The sequence below is a fragment of the Gopherus evgoodei genome, chromosome 2 (genome assembly GCF_007399415.2).
Source record: "Gopherus evgoodei ecotype Sinaloan lineage chromosome 2, rGopEvg1_v1.p, whole genome shotgun sequence".
In the NCBI taxonomy this organism is placed as follows: domain Eukaryota; kingdom Metazoa; phylum Chordata; order Testudines; family Testudinidae; genus Gopherus; species Gopherus evgoodei.
In genome coordinates this window covers 96,692,228-96,704,589 of record NC_044323.1, presented here as the reverse complement: position 1 = coordinate 96,704,589, position 12,362 = coordinate 96,692,228, and the positions used below count along the sequence as shown (strand labels likewise).

The 12,362-nt window shown below is 44.9% G+C and overlaps 1 protein-coding gene across 10 annotated transcripts in view; it reads right to left on the bottom strand.

Annotated features, from left to right (window-relative positions):
- Positions 1–12,362, bottom strand: part of VOPP1 (VOPP1 WW domain binding protein) — a 197,700-nt gene that overhangs the window by 94,799 nt on the left and 90,539 nt on the right. The window contains exon 1 of one of the 10 annotated variants that reach the window (XM_030551421.1): positions 7,490–7,868. The exons of 8 other annotated variants lie outside the window; for them this stretch is intronic. In XM_030551421.1, the coding sequence (XP_030407281.1) occupies positions 7,490–7,540 (51 nt within the window). In that variant the 5' untranslated portion in view covers positions 7,541–7,868. Of the gene's footprint in view, positions 1–7,489; positions 7,869–12,362 lie in introns of those variants that run through there. One more of the 10 variants, XM_030551423.1, reaches the window with a different exon arrangement.

Here is a 12,362-nt window from a genome sequence, read left to right as displayed (position 1 = left end):
GAAGAATAAACACCACTCTGGAAAAGTTAACTTATTTAAAGGTGACTTGTAGTGGAAAGCAAGAATTGGGGTCTGGCTACAGTTACAGCTGTACAGCGCTGAGAGTTACAGCTGTCTTCATACAGCTGTGTAGGGAAAGCACTGCAGTGTGGCCACACTGACAGCTACTAGCGCTGCAGTGTGGCCACATTTGCAGCATTTGCAGCGCCGTTGGGAGTGGTGCATTGTGGGCAGCTATCCCAGCATTCAAGTGGCTGCAACGTGCTTTTCAAAAAGGGGTTGGGATGGAGTGTGACAGGGAGCGTGGGGGAGACAGAAAGAGTGGATTTTTGGAGCTGACACTGTGTCAGCTCCCTGCCTTGCAAGTTCTAAGGACTGGAAGATATACAGCACCAACCTTCAATCATTTTAAAAGTTTTGACCCCTTCCCCCACCCCTCTCTTATTCACTAAATGCAAATAGCCTTCAGACCAGATAAGCAGCTGCTCCAAAACGGACTCCCTCCTCCCTCCCCGCCCTGTTGCTTCTCTCCTCAAGCAAACTGTGAACATTCCAAAGGAATCTCCCTGCCTGCCTCTGCTCGAGCAAACTAACTGTGTTTGTTTTTTAGATAAGCAGCTCCATGAGCCCAGAGTTCACAACAAAAAACAAAAACAAAAAATCAGAGTGGCTGAACAGGCATTCTGGGATACCTCCGAATACCTCAGAGGCCAATTACAGCGTTTTTGGTGGCCACACTTGATGAGCAGCGCTGCATCACTAGTGCTGCAATCCCAGGCAGAGCAGGAGTACAGCCAGCGCTGCAGCCAGGGAGATGCAGTGCTGCATGTGCCTTGCAAGCGTGGACGGTGAGTAAGTTGCAGCGCTGTAAACCCACCACCAACGCTGCAACTCTCCAGTGTAGCCAAGCCCTTGGATTTGTGCTCCTTTTCACTCATTTATGGTATATGAAGAAGGCTTCAGTGATGCTCATCTGCCCTCTCCCCACCTACTGCAAAAAAGTAGGATTTTTTTCTATTACTATCATAGGTCTTGTCTGTTTTATAACTAGGTAAGATGACTTGGAAAGTAGGGAAAATTATTAAACCTAAAGAGATTGAAAGCTGGGCCATTAAGAGGAAGAGATTATTAATCAGACAGTTTAAAATTTTGTATTTTGTTAACAGCTATTTAACGTTAATGCTTAATACACAATTGGTAGTAAGGACCTCTTTCTAAAAGATTCAGCATCTCTGCCCCTTCAGTTAAGGTGTGAAAAAGCCGTCTGTGTGTACTGAGTCATCCAAAACCAGATCCAATAAAACTAGAGAAGCCCAAACTTGACATTCCTGATAGTCCCAAGATAACACAGGCAGGAAAAAATATTAAATTCCTCACTATTCAGACCTTCATTATCTCCCCTTGCCACTTTTTGGCAGGACACCTTTCAAAGTTCAGGGCCTGGAAAACCCTGGCCTTGGAGTATTATTTTTTAAAACCAATCAAAAATTTGTCCCCCAAAAAGACAAATTTTGAAACTTAGAGGTATGTTAATTATAAAAAAAATCCTGAGGTTTTGAAAACTTTGCTAAAGATCTTTGAAGTCACGGTAATAAACTACAACTTCACAAAAAGGCTCCTGCATGCTGGAAGAATGGAGGAGACAGGCTGTATTGCCATAGACACAAAACACAATATTAAACTGATAAGTGCATGCAAACTTTGGGAATCTCCATCAGCTAAGTGGGAACTAAGAAGAGCAAAAGGGGGTCAGAGAGAGAAAGTGCGACTTCCCTTTATAGAAAGCATGATGACAAGTACTAAGTATTTGTGAGAGCTCTCTATAAAAAACCAACTCAGTGATATAACAAAACAAAAAAACCTACACAGTAAAGAAAACTCACAGCAGGCATATCCACCGGGGACTAATTCCCCAACCTCTCTGTACAGCAGGCAAATGGTTCTCAAGAACCTCTCTCTTGTTTCTAAGGTACCACTATTGCAATTAACATAGAAATGTTCTCACTGACAATAATAAAAGGGCTCAGTGTGCAGCTTGAAGCCGCCTGCCTGTAAGTCACTGCAGATCTTGCTGCAGTCCAGAGACAGGGGAGACTTGGCTCCTACCAGCCCTGGTTGTATCACAAAACAATAAGTCATACTAAGCGGCTCTCTTCCTTCACTCTGTGATGCAACAGTTACTTTCCAACCAACAGCAAGAGAGAAAGGAGACACAGAAAATCATTTTCATGCTTCTGAGCCCCTGTGCATCTTGAAACAAACAGATGAGAACGGGTCAGCGGACACATCTGCAGTAACATTCTCCATCACATGGTAAAGGTGTTATGTTATGCAGAACAAATGGACAGAAAAATGCTCTTGGCAGTCCTTTTTAGTGGGTTGTGCATGTGAAGCATCCCTTCCCCCGGCCCCCATATGCTGCCAACCACAGGTAAAGCTTCTTATCCACATGATTTTAATAGAGCATGGTTAATATCAGTGGCCTTTTATTGACAATCACTTGTCATGGAGATCACACACACCATTTAATGAGTACAAACAATGAGAACTTTGTGGTTTTAAAAAACCCAAACCTTAAGAACTCTGCCTGTATCTAAACGGACCAAAGGGCTTTTTAGACCAGTTTGTTTGCCTTTGCTAACATATTTGTTCACATAAAGGGAGGTAAAGAAGTTTTATGAACAGCCTGAACTATTAAGTTTACCTTACATCCTAGAATCCCATTTAAGTCTATGCAAAAAAATGAGACAGCAATTATACAAATGGAAAGAAGCTTGCAATTTGTGCTTTTTTATTTTGGATTTTATTTACAGTTAAAACAATTTGATCAGCAAATTATGTCTGTTCCCTTGTTCTCAAAAAATAATACTTTGTTCTTCTTTTAGTTTACCTTTCATCGGATGATCTCTACGTATTCGTCAAAATTGATTAATTTAACTTCACCATACATCTATCAAGTAGACATAGCGTGTATCATTCATCATACATATTTTACAGAGGCCGAACCGAATGTACACAGAGGCCAGCGCTTACATTTTCAGAAGCGCTCAGGCATTGTGACGGCCTCCATTTTTGGATGGCCAATTTAAGACACTTACAACTTGCCTTCCACTCACACTTTCAGCTGTCCATAGTGGGACCTGCAAGTGCTCAGCTGGTCTGAAAATAAGGCTCTAGGCGATCTCGTGTTGACCATCCAACTGAAGCATCTAAAATTAGAGGACACTTTTGAAAATTTAGATGACACAGCAGACTACCTGCAGAATTGGGAATAGTATACCTAGATCCTGTGAGCCACCATAGAACCTCCCCCCCTCTGCATAGTGTTGTGACTAACATAATACCTTTTAGCAAAAGTAGATCCTAAAATGTTCAATTCAATCTTCCTCATCACTGATTTCAAGCTTCATAAAGACAATGGCCTGGGCCTGCTGCAGAGGTTGACATGAACACCCGTCCTGAGAAATAATCCACAAGTATATGTTGTACCCTCACTTTGGCTGGCAGAAGGTCTAATTTAACCAAGGGGGGTTTCAACAGTGTCCTAAAGGCAGTGATTCATTATTAAAATAGTGTTTGAATATATAGAGCACCTGCCCCAAAGCCATTGGGTGTCTAAAAAATAAAGGCAGGGTAACACAATACATTCCAGAACTGGCAAACAAATATTCTCATTAGACCCACTTTCCACTCCTCTATAAAGCTGACCCACAAGACTAAAACAAACAAAGCAAAGGACTGTTACAAGGGTCACAGCTGCAGCAATAGGTGATATGATTGGCTATATAAATGCCCCAACAGCTCATGGACTTCCACAGTGCTTTTTGGAAAAAATAGCATTTTTGAGACACAAGGACCTCTGCATAGAGCATACAGCTACTGCGGCACAAAACTGACTCTTGACTAATCGGGTTCATTTTTAAAAGAAAGAAAAATGTACATTTAACAACGTTCATTTACTTTTTGCGGGATCATAAAATATCTGTGCAGCTATCTGCCTTATGGTTTTGCACTTCCGTCCACCACTGTAGTATCTGAGTGACTTCCCCATTAAATAGACTGACAATAATAAGTCATTCGAGCCCAGACCCACTGATTTCAATGGAAGTTAGAAGCCTAAATACCTTTGTGGATCCTTGAAATCTCTGGCTCTTCTCTCATTTGGGGTTCTAGAAATTTCTGCTTAGGGCAGAGTTGCTTGTTTGTTTTACTTTTTCAAATGAAAAGAGTCAGTGATTGATGTTGTAAATGTCTCTCTAGTTATGGTGGGAACGCTTTGTCAAATAGGAAAACCTCTGAATTAACTGTCCATTCCCACCATATGTGCTTGCAATAAATTTCCATGCTAAATACATTTCAAGCCCTGCTATACAGAGCATCATGGTCCTGCGAACAGCACAGAGAGCCAGGAATTTAATGTGTTCTAATCTCTACTCCGACACTGACCTCCGTCACTAGCCTCGGGCAAGTCATTTAACCTCCGTCTCAATTTCTCCCTCTAAAATGGAAACAACAACAACATCTGTCTCACTGGAATGTTGCGAGGTTAATGAATTAGCTAACGTTAACTTTGGAGAACATCTAGAGATATTTAAGAAGATATAGGTCTAGTATCTGAGGTTGAATTTAATATATATTTGTTTGTAATCACATTGTGCTTTTTGGATTGCCTAAATATAAATATTATTTTATTATTTAGATATAGAAATGTTTTATTTGGGGTATATTTTGTGCTATTTAAGCAAATAAATAAAATACTTTATATGTTAATGGTTGTAAAGTGCTTTGACAATAATCAATTCTAAGTATTTATTATTATTATAGTTACTTCTATTGTGGTAATGGCCTGGGAATCCCAAAAAGTCAGAATGAAAAAAAGCATGACACAGCTAACACTACTTTAAATATTAAATCAGTTCACATGGCAGCTGCAACCTGGATAAAATAATCATGTAGCAAGTCAATCTCATGCACCAGTCATAAAGCAGTCAGTGCACCTTACACAGATTTCAGAAGTTTCACTCAAAAAAACCCATCACATTTCTCTGATCCAGTAGTTTATGCTCAACAGTTCTTAAACTTGAGCCTTTTTTCTACATGCTATTTCGGATAACAATTTACAATACATTTTATTTCTACAGCACCTAATGCGTAAAAATATCTTGTTTACAAAACAAATGCAGATGGCAAAACAAACATACCAGATTAAAAGAACAACTAAAATCAGTATTAAACCTTAAATAAAATCAACATGAAGGTATATCCAAAGAGGATTTATGCAAATTACATTTCCAACCACACCAAATCTTTCCCAACATAACATGGATTATAGACCAAAGACATCTAATCAAATAGATCTTGCATGTGCAAAACCTCCCACATTTTCTGATGAACAATTCCCTTTCTGGTTTATTTTATTGCTTGTCTTCAAGTCTGTTTCCTCTTATTCACATTTTGCCTCTTGTTCTTTATAGTGAATTTTTGCAGAGTCCAGGAGTTATCATGGAAGGCACTGGACCAGATTCACAGCTGGTGAAAAAGGCACAACCCAGTTAATTTGAATAGAATTAAATCCACTAATACCAATGTGATTTTGTCCATCCCTGTCCCGTTTTCTTCCCTTAAGTGTGACAATTATGGATGGCATAATAGCCAATATTCCAGGAATAGTTCATCTAAGTGGGTGGCATAAATCTAAAAAGAAAGAACACAGATTCTAAAAATATCCATTTCCTGAAACACTGCATCATTATGTAGATACTAGTAGTTTTCCAATCAATCAGTTTTCTCAGTTTTCTCTTTTTGCAACAACCATATTCCTTCTCTAAACTATCCAGCACAGAGAATTACAACATTTCTACATTTCCAAAGCTTTAAACTACCAGACAGCATCCAAAGGGTCAAGTGTTCAAAAAGAACATTAAAGTAAACCACTTGGTCTTCTGGAAGTTAATGAAATACGCTGTACAGGGAAGTACTTGATAAGGAAGAAACTGATGTGCATTAGCAAAGTTGTGAAGGTGGAGCTCACACATGGCAACATGCCTGCAGCAAGTCTGGTTCACATCAGTATAATGCCATGCTTTTAGGTGCACTGAATTCAAACCCAAATGTCAAAACAAGAAATGAGAGAACAGCTGATCTTTTTATTAAAAGCCTGTGGATCTCACTCCTGTAAAATCAACCTTCCAGCTCTGTGATATAAGTATAAGGCCTAAAATAACTTTTTTAAATTAACATAAACTGCACTTCTTTCCCTTTCTGTTGTAACTGCTAAAGCCAAGTGTGAAACTACCCAAATCATCCAGGAAGTCTAAAATAGAGTGTTCCTCACTCTCTCCAGCCTGTTCATTCTGATGCTAATATTGGCAACCGTCCATTTTATATAATACATTTCATCAACAAAAGGGCACCAGTCCAAAAACTGGATACATCTTCCGTCCAGTCCTAGCCGAAATCTGCTCATTCCCACAAGAGCGAATCTGTGCAGCATTTAACACCTAGGTAAGAAGCTAACCAACCCAAAGTGCTTCAAGGCAAGGTAGTGTTCAACAGATAGTGTTCCAGACTATGTGTCTGTTACTGAACCAATTCCAACACAAGAATAATATACAAATGAAATTGCATAATACAGCTGAATACTAATAATTATAAAATGTTAGTTCTTAGAGCTTCTAAATTGCCAATTTTGTATAGCCAAGAATAGTTTCATTTGCCCATAACTAACACCATACCAGTACTCCCTGTATCCTCTCCTTCCCATCAACACCCTGCTGCACCTCCCTGAGAACTAGCAAACTCAGTCCTACAAAATCAAATCAATCAAGTCAGCATAGAAAATATTTTTACATCAGCCCCACTCCAAAGCTGCTTATTAAGTTTTTCAGATGCCCATGGGAGTTTTCCATGGCTCCTAGGGGACTGAAAGCTTTTTCTTTCCCCATCTGAACAGTTATAGCTTGTGAGCGTCATTAATATTTGACTACAGACAGATTTCTCTCTCAAAAGGTTAATGTTCCCCTCTACTGGGGGGAAAAAATACACAACAGCACAAGAAAGGAGGGAAAGAAAGACGTGGGACGGGTGATCCAGAGTGAGAAAAATGAATCCGGAATCTCAAACTACCCATTCAAAAATAAAAAATGAAAACGTATTCAAAGTCTCCAAGGCTGACAGCACAAAATATATTATAGCTTTCATCTTTAGAGGGGAAAAGGGAAGAGAGGTAATATGCACACATAGGGGGAATCCCCAGGTTGGGGGGGGAGGGAGAGACAAGGCCAGATTTGGGGGGGACACATGACCACACAGATCCACTTTCTGCACTAAGTGATTTGCCATCATTTAAAAAGTAATCAGACCAATCTCTGAATACATAAATGCCACGATTAATAATATGATTTTTAATATATCACCAGAAAATCTATTTGCAAACAACAGAAGAATATTTATTACATTAAGATATATATATTTCTATCTTCAATCTTACCTCCAGAAACAAGGAGAGCAGGAATATGACCCACTGCTGGAAATGGTTCATTTCGCCTCTTCTTTCTGTATCCTTATTTTCTCAGATGTACATGAAAGCTGTCAGCAGAGCAAGCCCCATCACTGACACTGGGGGGGGGTGGAAGGGGGGCAAGAAGAGGATCAGGGGGTGAGCATGGTGAGGGCGACACCCAGGGGCTATGCCCTGATTGGGTGGGTCTGGGGGGAGGAGGAGCAGTGCACAGACAGAGGGATCCCCTGTCTGGGGGGAGACAAGGAGAGATGGGGAGCCACGCCCACCCCGATCCCCTGGCGAGGGGGGGCGGGTCAGTCCGCAGTCAGGCTGCCCTGCGCCCTCCCGGCCAGCAGCTGCGGGGGGGACGGGGCTGGGGGAGCAGCAGCGGCAGCAGGGAGCGGACCCCGGCGAGAGCAGCTGAAGCAGCACAAAGAGGCCCGGAGCCGCGGGGCGGGGAGATGGAGCGGGGGGGACCCGCCCCCGGGACCGCCCCGCGGCGCTGCCTGGCGAGGGAGCCGCTGCAATCGTGGGCAGGGGGCAGAGCCGGGCTGCGGGCGGGAGGAGAAGGGCAATGGGGGCGTGCCCCGGCCGCAGGGGGAGGGAGCTGCTCGGCACCTGGGGGATGGCAGAGCAGCCTGGAGGGAGCGAGACCTGAGCCCCCGTCTGCTTCCCGCGGAGCTGGCCCTGCAGCCTCCCCGCCCTCGGGCCGAGCTTCCTGCCGCCCAGCTTCTTGGTGTCCAAAACGCGGCCACATTTTCATTGGGGGGGCTGAAAACCTGCCCTCTTCTTGTGCCAAAACGCTCAGCCAGATGGCAGCGGGTAATGCCGGGCTGGGGTGGGGGGCTTAGAAAAGGCCTTAGCAGGAAGCGTCCATCAGGCAGCCTCTGGGGTTGACAGCCCCTTTTGGGTTGTAACTGCGATCCTCAGAGGAGTAAGGTGCCTTGTGGAAGAATTTAGGAACAAATTTTCAGAAGTAACCACTGATTTTGAGGATCTTCCATTTCCCAGTGGTAAGGGAGGCTGCCAGTCTGTCACAGAGGTTGTGGTTTCCGGGACCTCTGGGACGTCTGCAGCAGCTGTGTGCGGCTGAGCCTCGGGCTGTCCAGCTGGGAGAGCCCTGGGGCCTGCCGCACTTGCCCCTGCTCAGGTGGCCTCAAGCAGCTTGACCAGAGGGGACGCCAGAGCAGCAGAGGACCTGGGCGCTGTCCTGGAGCAGTGGTCTCGGATCAGCCGCTGTGCCCTGGGGGCCATCCTCCAGAGTAGCAGTGGCGCCCTGGTGGCCCCCAGGGCATCTAAGATTTAATCAGGGGTATTTATAGTACAGGTCGGGGTCTATGAATTTTTGTTTATTGACCATAACCTGTCCATAACTTTTAATAAAAATACCTGTCATTAAAACATAGCCTTCCTCATTGGCCAACATGAGATACCCTGGCCTGGGTTGGTCAGATATTCCTAAGCATCCACAGCACCTATGGAAGTCAATAAGTAGCTGCAAAGTGAAGGCCACCATTTTGGCCAACATCAAGGACTGAACCAGGGGTCTCGGACCTAAAAGCAAAAGTCTCTGCCATTTAAATTAAAAAGGTAGGAAAGAGCTGTAACAGACTCGCAGCCTCTGCAACTTGGACATAGAAGAGGACTTCTAACACACTGACTGGTGGGTTACACACACCATCTAGGAAAATCAGATCCAAGTTATTTCAGTGGCCACTTCTGAAAATTTGGCCCATAATCCTTAATGTGAAATGAGAAGCAATGCATAGACATAACTCTAAAATCAAATGTAGGCTTAATAGTCTTCAATTACAGGGCTCTGTCCTGCACTTGCATTAGAATTTAACTCACTTTCCCTATACTCCTAAGGGCATTCTGCACAAAAAAATTACAGATTCTGCAAACACTATTTTAAAGCTCTGCAAAATTCTGCACATTTATTTGTCAATAAATTAATTTGGAGGTGCCAGCATGGCAGTGGGGAGCACAGGTCACTGGCTGCAATGAGGTGGAAGATCGCGCAGCCGCCCTCTCTCTCCCGTCAGACATAGACTCAGTGGTGAGACTGCACCTGACACTGACTCAGTGCAAGGACCAGGCCTGCCCCAGAAACACCCCAGGGCCCTGCCCCTTTACATCAAGCACAACCATGGGTCACACATATAAGAGGTTTGGGGAAGCTAAGCTTCCCCCAAAAATGCTGCCCATGCAGGAGAGCAAATGCCGTGGATATGGCGCGGGTCACCTCCTTTTGGAGGCACACTGGCCTGCAACCTTTGGACTGCCAGAAGCAAAACTCCCTAGAACTGGGAGCATGGTGCCCAGACTGTCGCCCTGACCGCACTTCACCCCAGGCTCCAGCCCCGCTCTGCATCTTCCCCCAGGGACCTGCGCTCTCTCCACCTCTTTCCCATTGGTGCCTCCCGCCCACCATGGAGAGGAGCAGCTGGCCAGGACTCAGGGGAAGCAGCGGAAAGAAGCAGGGAGGGGGGCATCTAGAGAAGAGGCAGAGGGAGTGAGGGTGGTCTTAGGGGAAAAGGAGCAAGCAGCGGGTGGGCCTCGGGGAAAGAGAGAGAAATGAGCTGAAGGGGCCTCAGGGAGGAGGCAGAGTGAGGATGGGGCCTCATGATAAGAGATGGAGTGAGGGCAGGGCCATGGTCTGGGTGACTGTGACCTCCCACTTTCAGGGAGCTTCCAGCATTTGTGAGTAAGCCTCCCCAAATGGAAGACTCACATGCAGCCCATGAGTGAACCAGGTATGGGCAGGAAGGCTCAGCCCAGCAGGATCCAAGTGTGGATGGGTTTTAGTGTGTTTGTGTGGGATCCAGGTGTGAGATGAGAGGTTCTGGGTGGCGTAATCAGTGTGGGCAAATCACTGGGGGGCTCGGTGAGAGGGAGATCTAGATGCACGGGCTCGTTGTGGCATTCTGGGTGCAGAGGTAATGGGACTCTGCAGGGAGATCTAAGTGAAGGTGGTTGGGGCTCAGCTGGAGGGGTCTGGGTATGGGGGACTCAGCAGGGGGTCTAGGTGCCAGGGGAGTAAGGCTTGGTGGGAAGGGAGTCCAGTTGCAGCTGGCTGGGGCTTGTGGTTGAAGGTGGTCCAGGTGCAGGGGGGTGGGGCTCATCAGGGTGGGAGTTCAACTGGGGGGGGTCTGGGTGCAGGGGGCAAGGCACAGCAGGGTAGGAGGTTTCTGCCGGGAGGCTCACCAGCAGGGTATGGGGTGGTTAGATGCAAGGGAATTGGGCAGATGGGGAACAGTATGTGGGGGGCATGTGCAGAGCTTCTTGTAGCTGGGGGAGGTTTTTTGAGGGGCGGGTGTCTGATCCAGCTCTGGTCCCAGCTGCTCCATGCAGGGGAAGAAGAAATCTTGTCTTCTCCCACCCCTAGTCCGGACTAGCAGCTGAGCCTGGTGCAGGTTAGGAGCAACTGGCCAGGGGGTCCCCAGCTCTGCCTGCTGTGACTTACCTCTCTGCCAGCTGCTCTGGGTGTCCAAAGCGACACGCCCATGCAGCTGGTAAGGGCATATGACTGCTCTTGCAGCTTCCCTTTGCTTCCCTGTCAGAAAGTCATTTTTCTGCAGGGAAACAAAGAAATCTGTGGGAGACATGAATTCTGTGCACATGCAGTGGCATAGAATTTCCCCAAGAGTGCCTCTCTAATTTATATAATCTCATATAACATACAAGATATGCTTTGGAGAGACACCAAATATGTTTGTGCCTCAATTTGCAAACATTTTACATGTATTTAGTTATTAGAGGTGCAAATGCATCTGCATATGACATATTCCTTAACAAAGTATTGGTTGCATACCCGAGTGGAAGATGGGTGCTCCTGCATACATTGATGGGATCTCTGTAGCAAGAGAGAGATAAAGGGAGAATTCTGGCTGCAGAATTGGCAGTTGGGAAGGAACTGGGAAGAAGAGAAGGGCATGGGAAAAGTCAGAAGAGAGAGAGAGCACGCACATGGGGAAAGGCTTGGAGAAAGAAGTATTTCTTTACACAAAGCACAGCCAACCTGTGGAACTCTTTGCCACAGAATGTTTTGAAGGCCAAGACTATAACATGGTTCAAAAAAAGAACTAGATAAATTCATGAAAGATAGGTCCATCAATGGCTTTTAGCCGGGGTGGGCATGGATGCAAAACCATACTTTGAAGTGTCCCTAGTCTCTGTTTGCCAGAAGCTGGGAATGGGCGACAGGGGATGGATCACTTGTTGATTACCTGTTCTGTTCATTCCCTCTGAAGCACCTGGCTTTGACCATTGTCAGAAGACAGGATACTGAGGCAGATGGACCATTGGTCTGACCAATATGGCCGTTCTTATGTTCTAATGGAAAGAAAAAGGACGGACAATACTTTGTCAACAGGAGATATGGTTGTTGAGGGGGAGAAAATTCTGGGCTTGAAAGGAAGGAAATAGCAGAGCATAGTGACATACCTCACCTCGCTCATAGTGTATCTATTACTCTTGATGGAAATTATCTTTGTAGAGAAGGATATTGATATCCAAACCCATAAAATTCTCTCCCAACCAAATGCTAAACTGAAAGAACAAAAGTAGCACAAGGCACAGGAATAAAAGGTTTCAGATTTCATATAAGCCCTGCCTAGGCTCCATCAAGTGGTATTAGTGCTCTTCCATCATCTTTGTTTGGACTCCAGAGGCCAAATTCATCCCTGGTGTAAGTCTGCTACATTTAATAAAATTGCACTAGAAATTCACTTAGCCCAGCATGCAGCATTTTTGTTGTCCATGAAAGCATGCGTTTCAGAAAAATCATTTGCAACTTGTCTATCAGATAAATGATCACTTTCCTTCTACCACATTACAACGCATCAGCAATGCATCTAGA